The sequence below is a fragment of the Festucalex cinctus genome, chromosome 4 (genome assembly GCF_051991245.1).
Source record: "Festucalex cinctus isolate MCC-2025b chromosome 4, RoL_Fcin_1.0, whole genome shotgun sequence".
Classification (NCBI taxonomy): Eukaryota; Metazoa; Chordata; class Actinopteri; order Syngnathiformes; family Syngnathidae; genus Festucalex; species Festucalex cinctus.
In genome coordinates this window covers 30,495,235-30,507,416 of record NC_135414.1, presented here as the reverse complement: position 1 = coordinate 30,507,416, position 12,182 = coordinate 30,495,235, and the positions used below count along the sequence as shown (strand labels likewise).

Below are 12,182 nucleotides of genomic sequence, written 5' to 3'. Positions count from 1 at the left end.
AAACGTCGCCGCTTTACTGAGGAAACTTAACTTCTTCCAGCCTGCACCTGAGGGACCCCCACCTTGAGGATTGTCACCAGAACACGGGTAAGGAGTGCACGCGGGTCAGGGCGGGGGGCTTTCATACACTTTTGAAAAAAAATCTTTGGAAATTGTCGTAGTGTCATATCAAACTGGATTGCTTCATTCATTTAACCAATTAAGTCTGACAAATAAATACGCTTAATTTATTTGTCCGTCACCAGCAAGGCATGATGGTAAATGAGAACGGTTTGAACTTTGAACTCCGTTCGAGCTCCGCTGATGTGGATGGACCGATTTCGACTTAATTTATCGTTAGGGATTTTCCCCATTTCAGCCAATGCGCTCATAGATCAGCCTTAAGGTCCCATTATGTTATTAAAGGAAATCTGTTATCTAAAATATATTAATAACATTCATAATAGGATCTAATAGATGTTATTTAATCATTTGAAACATGTAGAATGTAAAACAACTTTATTCATTTATTTTTTTATATTAATTTAATAAATACACTCTTAAAACAGTTAAAATTAACCCAAATTAGATCAAAAAGGGACTAAATCAACTTTTTGGGTTATTCAGTTAAAAAAGTTGGGTCAAATGAATAACCCATAAAACAACCCAAAAATTGGGTTGCTTTGTGGGATATTATAATTATGTATTTATTTATTTATGTATTTATTTATTTATTTAATTTTTTACCAACTTTTTAGGTTAAATGATTTAAAAAGTTAGGTCGGTTCATTCTATAAAAAATAGAAACAAAATAGAAACACATAACATACATATATATATATATATATATATATATATATATATATATATTTATTTTTTATTTGTATTATTATTATTTATTTATTATTTATTTGTATTATTATTCATTGAGATTTATGTATTGTATCATTATTATTATTATTATTATCATTATTTGATGATTAGTTTTATTGTAGAATATCGTGGATTTATTACCTGAGCAATATATTGATAATCGCGTTGTCATCATATCGTGAGATAATCGTTCTCGTGAGCCTTGTGTCGCATATCGCATCGTATCGTGGGGTTCCCCACCCCTAAACCCCAGTGGGCATCCACGGCAATCACGACCTGTCATGTTGACCCATCCTGTGTGAAAGATGCACGCAGATCTTCTGTTATCGCTGTTGCAATTGTGCAGAGTCTCTGCATGAAAGGGGGATTACGTAGCCCACATGAGAAAGACAAACATGGGGAAAATATCAAAGACCCCTTCAGAGACCAGTAAAGACTGTAAAGACAGGATGAAAAGGGGGATTAAAATAGTGCGCATGCAGTCACGAGTCACACGCCAGGATGCCGGCGTGAAAGCGGCGCTGATTTAATGTTCATCCAAAGAGGAAATGTTCCCAAAACAACGGGGCACTCCTTTGTGGAGGGCAGCGGGGTGGACCGACCGCGTTTATCCCTCCCCGTTGCTTTCGTTTTCTCACACCGGCTCACAAAAGACGTGTTGCTAAACGCGCGTTTATGTCACAAGGTGACGGGATTGAGGCCTGCACGAGCTTTTTCTTTGGCTTTTACTTCTCTCAAAAGGAGGAGCAGCCTTGACAAAGGCGAAGAGGAGAAGAAGAAGATTGTTAGTGGACTCTTCTATGTGTTTAGTTGTTGATCACATCTTTTAATCGAGCGAGGCATCGAGCAGTAACGCTTTCAATGCTCAAGTGTCGCCGATACCGCTCGTTAGGTTTTTCTTAGACCAGTCCCGTCTAAATAAAAATTACACGTTCACAACGTCTCACCTTGGAGAGCCGAACAAAAAGAAGATCAATAAACTGTCGGACGTGACCCCATATTTGTGCGCGTGAACTCGCCGCCAAGACACATTGAACAGGGGAGAATTGGATTTAGCTTACAGTGTCTGCCTGTCATAACCCCGCCATAGGAAGAATTCAAACAATTTTAAATATAAAACCTGATTACATACAAAAAAAAAAATCACATTTATATTGGAGATGTTTTTACCTCCACTAGTTTTTGGAATGTTGCAATTCAAAATATAATGTCCATCCATCCATTTTCTGTACCGCTTACTCCTCACAAGCGTCGCAGGGGTGCTGGAGCCTATCCCTGTTTCCACCAAAAGGCTGGAATTCTGAACATTTATCTTCCAACTGTCTTCAGTGTACAACAAAAACAAAAACAAAGGAACACGACCTTGCCATTACAATACATTTGGAGGGGACTGTATTTATTAGGGGTGTAAAAAAATAAATAAAATCAATTCGGCAATATATCGCACGCAATTCTCGAATCGATTCTACAGGCACCCGAATCGATTTTTTTAATATCCATTTTTGATGGAAATATATTCAACAAAACGTCTAAATTTCACACCTTAAGAATGTTATATTCATGGAACATTAAGCCTTAATATTTTATTTCAACGCTGTTCAAACATGAAAAATGTTACAACCTGTTTGTTAAATACTGTTTCAGATCAATAAATAATACATTTTCATACAAATCTTACAGTGTACATGTACAAGTTTACTGAATCGTATTTTCTAAATTTGAGTAAAAAAAAAATCGATTTGTAAATTAATATCGATATCGAATCGAATCGTGACCTATGAATCGTGATACGGATCGAATCGCCAGGTACGAGGCAATTCACACCTCTAGTATTTATATAAATGAATATATCTATAAAATAACAGGAGTAAGGTTATAAAAACATATTCTGCACCCTGCATGCAAATGTGTGGTCAATTATTCCTTAAAAAAAAAAAAAAAAAAAAAGAAACACGATGAGGAAAACCACCACAAAGTTGAGCAACCAGTTGGAGTTTGGTAATAAGAATGTGCAGTGAGTTCAATCGTCCATGAATAATCCGGCTTTAGGTCGCCGGAAGTCATTTTCATGTTCTCGATGGGAGGAAAGCAATCATAGAGAAAAAAAGAAACGACTCGTTTCCACATGCTGGACCACATTTTCTTTTTTTTTTTTTTCACGCTTGACTCCACCCCCCTCCCGTTTTCGTCAAGTTCAAGAGGACTTCGACCTTTCTGTGGATTTGGGTGCTGAGCGGAAGGTTGGAGGTAATCGTAGCAGAACCTCCACCAGTGCAGACAGTTAATGGGCTTAATTAGCTGGTTTACTCGGCAGTTAATCGGTTCATTAAAAACAAATGAATTGCTTTCAGGGAGCTCCCAGGTGAACCTGACAGTCGACGGGATGTCTTAGCTCAAATTCAGTCAGTGTATATAGTTGCTTATTTGCAATGGGAAAAAAACAATATGGCACTCAATGATTGGGGATATAAAAAAAAATAATCAATAAGAAGGTCAATGACAGTAAGCAGTTTTGGCCTCCATCACCTCTAACCAAGGCTATTTTAGTTAACTAAAACTAAAGTAAAAAAACAAAACAAAAAAACAATTTCGTTAACGATCATGTCTGGGGTCATGCCAGGGTTAAGTTTGAGTTCATGACCTGTTAAGTTGGGTTCATGACCTTGAGGTCAAGTGTCTGTTATGTACTGATGTAACAAGTGTCAATTAACATCTACTTTCAACTGGTTTTAGGCTATGTGATGTTATGTGATGTCAGGAATCTTTAATCCCTTTACCTGGTCAACAGCCAATCAGATCATTCCATGTCAGTCCTGTGACCCACATGTCTAGCCACAACCAATCCGATCGATTCCTTGTCTATATAAGCCTCCCGAGAAGCGTGTGTCTTTGTTATTACCTCTGTTATCACTGTGCAACTCTTTGTTTCTCGTCGAGTCGAGTTTGTTCCATGCCTCTCGATGTGAATAAATCGTTCAAATCTTATTTGTGTCTGCGCTTTGGGATCCGACCTCCAGTTCATGACAGAAAAAAATAAAATAAAAACGAAAATGCTTTTTTAAAAAAAAGAAAAAAAAATGAAAACAAACTGAAACTACATTTTATGTTGACAAAATGAACTAAAACTAACTATAATAAGAAAAAACGTCCTCTCGTTTCCGTCTTTGGTAATTAATTTAATGCATGATCCGTTGGGGATGATTTGAAGGAGATTTATTTTGATATTAACCGGAATGAGGAGGTTTGAAAGTGTGTCACACAGAAGTGACGTCATCTAGCAGCAGCCAATAGAAAACCAACAAAAGATGACGTCGCTCCCATGCTGTTTTTTTTTTTAATATTATCCACAAGTAATACACATTTAAAAAAACAAAACGAAAAAAAAACCTAAACAAAAAAAACAACAACTAAAACTAATGCTAAAACTAGAACTAAACTAAAACAAAGCATTTATTAAATAACTAAAACTAATAACAACTAACAGAACCACCCTGAAAACTAATTAAAACTAACTAAAAAAAAAAAAAAAAAAAAAACTCAAAACAAAATCAAAACTACCTAAAATGAAAAATTCCAAAAAACAAGAAGTCTGCCATTTTGCTTCGAGGGAACCATTTTAGAGCCAGTTTGTCCATTTCTAGGGATCCTTTCAAGGCGAACTCGTCATCAACATTTTGCGCAGTTACTATACCACATTGCAATAAATAAATACATAAATAAATAAATAAATACATACATAAATAAATAAATAAAATAAAATAAAATAAAATAAAAAATCCTCATAAGATTGCTTCAGTCACGTCAGAAAGTAGAAGTAGATTTGAAGATGGAAGATTTGTTTTTAATATCGATAATGCCGATATCGTGCACGCACATCACTGTCTTTGTGTGTGGGAATTTTCATGTGAAAAATTAATTGACCGTACGTATAAGCGTTTGTACACGAGTTTAGTGAATCTTTGTGAGTGAAGCAATGAGTCAGTGTTGTTGCCAGGGGCATTCATTTAAGGGAGGCGTCAATAAAAGGAGCTAATGAGTTTGTTAAACGAGTGGAAAATGCACTTTTTTTTTCCTCGTGCGCTCCTGAAATGAGGTCAAAAAGCTTTCTTCGTCTCGTTTTGCGTCAGTAAATGTCATCTTTCATGTCTCGCCCTTGAAAACGCTCATTCGCCTTCTTTGAAGCGTCTCAGTGAAGACACGATAGTTATTATTATTATTATTATCATGGTGACGCTCAGCTTTTCCGTCACTTGTCATTTAGCAGCACTTGTGTTTTTTTTTCTTCTTCTTCTGGCGGAGACCAGTCAAGATGTCTGACTCTAATAAGGTCTATTGTTCAATGCATGTATTCTTTTTAAAGGGTGCTCATCATTGTGAGATACGTAAAGTGGTCCTGTTTTTGTTTTTTTTTGTTTTTTTGAGTCATTGCCATTCACCATCACACTCTGCACAAACACACATAATGACGAAAACGCAAATGTTTAAAAAGTTAGCGTCACCACTTTGTCAAGCATAGCTCAAATTGGGTAACAATCAGACAAAATCTCGAGTTCAAGGGGTTAATGGACCCTGGAAATAACCAATATGACACCAAAATGGCCACTATACCAAAGCAGAAGACTTGGGCTACCAAGTTTCTGTTTTGTTTTTGTTTTTGTTTTTGTTTTTTTAAGTTTGGAATTGAGTTACTTACAGTTTCATGTTCTGTGGTGATTCATCAATGTTCCCGTCAAGCTCCACCCACACGCAATGACAAAAACTAAAATGTTTGACAGTTAATTGTCACCTATGTCTGGCACATGTGGTTAGCAATTTTATGTTCAACATTTTGAGGAGAGATTTGCCTTTGCTTGTCAACTGAAAATGGCTGCTTCACAGCCAAAATGGCAGCCGTTTTCCTCTGATATCTTATGCTGCATTCGAGGATGGTCGGAAGTCGGACTTTTCCGAGTTCAAACCAGGAAGTGTGTACGGTGACGCCACTTGAACTCGGAAATCTCACTTGCGAAGTTGGAAAATTTAAAAGGACCCCGACTTCACCGACGGTCTACAAGTATGTCACGCTACAATGGCGACCACTTTGGAAACACAGACCGTAAATGGTAAAATGGCCGCTTAGAAACAAAATGGCGGACATTCCTTTGTGGTCATGGTTTCTTGAGACGTTACATGACATGACAAAATGTTAAGATTAATCCATTTGAACTTGTGTACATGGCTCAAGTTTAACCCACAAAATGGCCGCTTAGAAACAAAATGGCGGACATTCCTTTGTGGGCATGGGTTCTTGAGACGTTACATGACATGACAAAATGTTAAGATTAATCCAATTGAACTTGTGTACATGGCTCAAGTTTAACCCACAAAATGGCCGCTTAAAACAAAATGGCGGACATTCCTTTGTGGGCATGGGTTCTTGAGACGTTACATGACATGACAAAATGTTAAGATTAATCCAATTGAACTTGTGTACATGGCTCAAGTTTAACCCACAAAATGGCCGCTTAAAACAAAATGGCGGACATTCCTTTGTGGGCATGGGTTCTTGAGACGTTACATGACATGACAAAATGTTAAGATTAATCCATTTGAACTTGCGTACATGGTGCAAGTTTAACCCACAAAATGGCCGCTTAGAAACAAAATGGCGGACCTTCCTTTGTGGTCATGGTTTCTTGAGACGTTACATGACATGACAAAATGTTAAGATTAATCCATTTGAACTTGTGTACATGGCTCAAGTTTAACCCACAAAATGGCCGCTTAGAAACAAAATGGCGGACATTCCTTTGTGGGCATGGGTTCTTGAGACGTTACATGACATGACAAAATGTTAAGATTAATCCATTTGAACTTGTGTACATGGCTCAAGTTTAACCCACAAAATGGCCTCTTTGAAACAAAATGGCGGACTTCCTGTGTGGGCACGGCTTCTTGAGACTTTTTGTTGTTGATAAAGCTAAGATTGACATGCCTAAACTTCATGTTGCTAAGTGGAACTGGTTTTAGGGCTTAAAATATTTTGGGAATTGACCCTTATCTTCTACATATTCTGCCTAGCAACACATGACACTATGACACGGTCACTTTTACAGTGACTCCCAAATGGTTTATGTTGTTCCGCGTGACTTATTTCAACAAAAGCTAAATAATTAAAACACTTATCGGAAGACGAAAGATTGTCCCATGTTGATATTTTGTCCCGCAGACCATCATGAAGACGCTGGCGACGCTCCTGATGCTGCTGCTGCCGCCGCTGCTCGGCGCTGATGGCGCGAAAGTCGACTGTCAAAATGACTGCCTGTCCTGCAGCCTCATCCTGCCCAAACGGCTCACCTTCAACAGGATGGTGAGCGCATATGGCACACATTACACGCACGTACGCTCGCGCGCTATTCGTTAAGCTTTCCTGACAGACTCCATTTTCATTTGCCGATAAGAGGCAAACCTTCCACTTCTCCCTCCGTCTGACTCAACAAATTAGCCTTTTGCCATTTGACTTTTGACTAATTTGTTGTGGCTAATTGATTCCGGGGGATGCGCGTGTGCGTTCTTCTCGACAAGTCGACACGGAAAAGAAAAGACGTTTGAGGGCATGAAGGCACAAAATGATGATTTATTGCCTTGTGACAACACCATTCGGCTCACTTAGCAGTACACTTAATTACAAGGGAGGTATTTAACGAACAATGTATGTTTATCAGAATGAATTTGCACTGACCATTCTAAAGAAAAAGATTAACCAGGAAACAATTGTCCCTCAAAATTAGTAATTTTCTCTTCAAATCAAGCCATTGATGAGCAAAATTGCTGACTTCCTGTTTAATTTGGGTCAGGTCTTTGGGATACTTTTTCGATTGACATGTCCAGTCGAATTCTCAAACATTTTCCATAGCTTTGGCGAAAATGTTTTGGAATACATTGACTCCGCTTGGTTTTGGGGCTTATACATGCAAATTCCACAGTAGCTGTTTGTTGAAGTATTCGCCCAGGAATTTGCCCAAAATGGCTGCTTCAAAACAAAATGGCTGACTTCATGTTCAATTCAAGCCATGTGTCTTTGTGACCCCCCCCCCCCCCCCTCCCGATCAGTGAAAACAAATATTGGCATTGTAAAAGGCTGTATTGAAAAATAAAATACAGACATTAAAAATAACGCTATTTTCTTTAAGCATATTTTTTTGGATTATGTCTTTTTCAATGCCAATCTGCAGATGTTTTTTTTTTTTTTTACACTCTCTTTTTCGAGTGTCACAGGTTTTCAGTTTCACTTCTCTTTTTTTTCAGTTTTAACTTATTGGCAGTGTTTTAACGTGGAGGGGTGGGGTTAGGGGCGGGGCTTTGATCACTTCCGGCTTTTCAAGAGAGGAGAGAGGCGAGCGCGCCCTCTGTTGGCTAAAGGCAATACCTGAATTCCCAATCCTGAAATACGTAAAGTTGAGTTGAGTTGAGTTGAGTTGAGTTGAGTTGAGTTGAGCTGAGTTGAGTTGAGCTGAGCTGTGTTGAGCTGTGTTGAGTTGAGTTGAGTTGAGTTGAGTTGAGTTGAGTTGAGTTGAGTTGAGTTGAGTTGAGTTGAGCTGAGCTGTGTTGAGTTGAGTTGAGATGAGTTGAGTTGAGTTGAGTTGAGTTGAGCTGAGTTGAGTTGAGCTGAGTTGAGTTGAGCTGAGCTGTGTTGAGCTGTGTTGAGTTGAGTTGAGTTGAGTTGAGTTGAGTTGAGCTGAGTTGAGTTGAGCTGAGCTGTGTTGAGCTGTGTTGAGTTGAGTTGAGTTGAGTTGAGTTGAGTTGAGTTGAGCTGAGCTGAGCTGTGTTGAGTTGAGTTGAGATGAGTTGAGTTGAGTTGGGTTGGGTTGAGTTGAGTTGAGTTGAGTTGAGTTGAGTTGAGTTGAGTTGAGTTGAGTTGAGTTGAGTTGAATTGAGTTGAGTTGAGTTGAGTTGAGTTGAGTTGAGTTGAGTTGAGTTGAGTTGAGTTGAGTTGAGCTGAGCTGAGCTGAGCTGAGCTGAGCTGAGCTGAGCTGAGCTGAGTTGAGTTGAGTTGAGTTGAGTTGAGTTGAGTTGAGTTGAGTTGAGTTGAGTTGAGTTGAGTTGAATTGAGATGAGTTGAGATGAGTTGAGTTGAGTTGAGTTGAGTTGAGTTGAGTTGAGTTGAGTTGAGTTGAGTTGAGTTGAGTTGAGTTGAGTTGAGTTGAGTTGAGCTGAGCTGAGCTGAGCTGAGCTGAGCTGAGCTGAGCTGAGCTGAGCTGAGCTGTGTTGAGCTGTGTTGAGTTGAGTTGAGTTGAGTTGAGTTGAGTTGAGTTGAGTTGAGTTGAGTTGAGTTGAGTTGAGTTGAGTTGAGTTGAGTTGAGTTGAGTTGAATTGAGATGAGTTGAGATGAGTTGAGTTGAGTTGAGTTGAGTTGAGTTGAGTTGAGTTGAGTTGAGTTGAGTTGAGTTGAGTTGAGTTGAGTTGAGTTGAGTTGAGTTGAGTTGAGTTGAGCTGAGCTGAGCTGAGCTGAGCTGAGCTGAGCTGAGCTGAGTTGAGTTGAGTTGAGTTGAGTTGAGTTGAGTTGAGTTGAGTTGAGTTGAGTTGAGTTGAATTGAGATGAGTTGAGATGAGTTGAGTTGAGTTGAGTTGAGTTGAGTTGAGTTGAGTTGAGTTGAGTTGAGTTGAGTTGAGTTGAGTTGAGTTGAGTTGAGTTGAGTTGAGTTGAGTTGAGTTGAGTTGAGTTGAGCTGAGCTGAGCTGAGCTGAGCTGAGCTGAGCTGAGCTGAGCTGAGCTGAGCTGAGCTGAGCTGAGCTGAGCTGAGCTGAGTTGAGTTGAGTTGAGTTGAGTTGAGTTGAGCTGAGTTGAGTTGAGTTGAGCCTTCTCGCCAACTCCCCATTGTTGAGGCTTCTCTTTTCTGGAATAAAAAATAAGACAGAAAAAGCATGCAGAGTTAATCCTTTCACCTTTTTTTTCCCTGTCAGGAGTGTCTCCTTGGGTGCGAAGGCTCCACCTCACCGGCGTCCTCCTGGGACACCTGTCGCGGGTCCTTGTCAGTCTCATCTATGCCCAAAAGGTCCCAGGAGGAAGTGGAGGGTTTTTTCCCCGCTGAAGAAGAGGAAGTGGAAACGGAGGACGGGCAGGAGACGCCGTTGGCCTTGCAGCGGTTCGATCACATGACCCGTGCGCTGGGACTGGACGAAAGAGACGCAAGTCTCGGCGACGCGCCGCCCTTGGACGAAGAAGGGTACGGGGGCCCCGACGACAGCGACGCGGCTCCGGGCGACGTCTCCAAGAGGTTCGGCGGCTTCGTGAAGGGCCGCCACGGTTACCGGAAGCTGATGGCGCCGGCCCGGTCCTACCAGAAGCGCTACGGCGGCTTCATCGGCATCCGCAAGTCGGCGCGCAAGTGGAACAACCAGAAACGCTTCAGCGAGTTCCTCAAACAGTACCTGGGCATGAGCACCCGGGCCACCGAGTACAACAGCGTCTCCGAGGAGCTCAGTCAGCAAAACGAGGTGTAGAGCGGGCAACCCAATCGCCATCGCCCCCCCCCGCCCTGATGTCCTGCTTGTAGCCTGGGCTGGATTTACACTGCAGGGCCCAATTCCCAGTTAGTGCCTGTGTGTGGACCGTCTATTTATTTACATGTACTGTCATGTGACTCATATCTGATATTACTGTGCTCATGTGTTAGGATGCTTTCACGTCAATAGGTCGCTTCTGCTAGTGGAAATCTGTCATTGATTTTAAAATGTAACGGTTTGATTTATTTCATCCAATATTTTTTTTTCCCACAACCTACTTGTAAGTACGGATGTAATGATATCCAAACATCACGATATGATATTATTCACAATATGAAGGTCACGATATAATTATCACGATATTGTGGGGAGGTTGGGGATATAAAAAAAAAAAGTCACAACATTTAAAAAAAAAAAAAAGACAATATTGTACTTTTGTACATAACAACAATGCATATAAACAACCTACAATTCTTTAATAACACTTAATATTGTCTGCTAATGCGCACATGTTGAGTTCATCCACATATTGACTCACAAGCATATTCCGTTCCGCTTCATCTTGACCATTAGCGTGGATTTTAAACATAGAAGGGCCAAAACATGCCTTGTGAAAATTAAACGGCGCTAAAAAAAATAAAATAAAAAATAAAATAGCCACTAGAGGGTGCTGGAACTGCAGAAATGGAAATCAACCTGACTTTTTTTTTTTTTTTTTTTTTTTTTAAAGTTGTGCTTCTTTTAATATCGTGACATGATGACGATGGGATTGTGGCAGTTTTAATATCGAGATATCACAAGCCGTTATCGTTACATGCCTACTTGTAAGGTGAGTTCAGTTGTCGGTTTCTGTTCTGTCCACAAAGTCTTCACCTTGACTTGGGCTTTGACTCCTCAGTCTCTCTCGGTTATTCAAAAAGTTATGATCGACTCAGTGTAAATTAAGTAACAGCTTGATTTTGTCTTAATTGCTCAAATTCTTGATTTGGCAGGGTGTGCCACGAATCCCTTTTCAGTAGGGCACACCATGAGTCAATTTGTGGTGACTGTTTTAATTATTCCGCATACGTACAAATTGAAATGAATCAACTTTTCGAAAATCCCCTCTGAATAGTTTTGAGTGACTGCTCATTCTCTCCTTTTTTTTTTCCATTTCGATTTTGCTATATATTCAAGTGACGGGTTTATTTCCAGAATGACATTTTAAGGAGAATATTTTTAGTGATCGTTCCTTTAGTAGATTTCCAAGTCAACAAAAACATGATGCTCAAATGAAATCGCAGTATAATGTGCCTGGACAATTTTTCAACCTCAACAGCAAATTCAGTATGATAATAAACAAGGATTGTTAACCTGCTATGCGCAGTAAAATGGCTTGATGGATTCACGTGGCTAAAGCTAAAAAAATATGTGGGCACGAATGAATGGCTGAGCGAGCTACACTAAAATTCCTCGAACCATTCATCCTCGATGTGCTGAAGCCTTTGTGACGTATGAAAAATGGGGCAATATAAAACTGAATGTAAAAATGTTATCATGGAAATAGTACTGAATGGGATGTGTGGTTCTTTAGCAAGGCTAACGATGAAAAGTAATTTTGAAAACATTTTTTGTGCAGCTCTCAAAGGTCATTGTGAAATTTTAGCAACTACCAGTGACATTGCTTGTATTATAAACATTTAAATACTAAATCTGATGCCCTGATGCATAATATGTGATAAAGCATTAATTCATTTCTGGTTTTTGACTTGTCCTTGGTGTAGTTGTACACTTATTCATTTACTGATACTAATTTGCTGAATCTTTTTATTTTTTTTATTTTTTAATTGGACTTCCTTGTCTTTG

At 39.6% G+C, this 12,182-nt stretch overlaps 1 protein-coding gene across 1 annotated transcript; it reads left to right on the top strand.

Annotated features, from left to right (window-relative positions):
• Positions 1-12,071, top strand: LOC144017088 (prepronociceptin-like). The gene is made up of 3 exons (XM_077518334.1): positions 1-87; positions 7,061-7,201; positions 9,795-12,071. The coding sequence occupies exons 2-3, from the start codon at positions 7,067-7,069 to the stop codon at positions 10,332-10,334; spliced, it is 675 nt and encodes a 224-aa protein (XP_077374460.1). The 5' UTR covers positions 1-87; positions 7,061-7,066; the 3' UTR covers positions 10,335-12,071.
• Positions 12,072-12,182: the final 111 nt, after the last annotated feature.

Bases quoted from the DNA above. Each gene is read 5' to 3' on its own strand.
- LOC144017088 (XM_077518334.1), top strand. From the start codon at position 7,067: ATGAAGACGCTGGCGACGCTCCTGATGCTGCTGCTGCCGCCGCTGCTC. The intron at 7,202-9,794 runs GTGAGCGCATAT...TTTCCCTGTCAG, and splicing joins GGCTCACCTTCAACAGGATG to GAGTGTCTCCTTGGGTGCGA.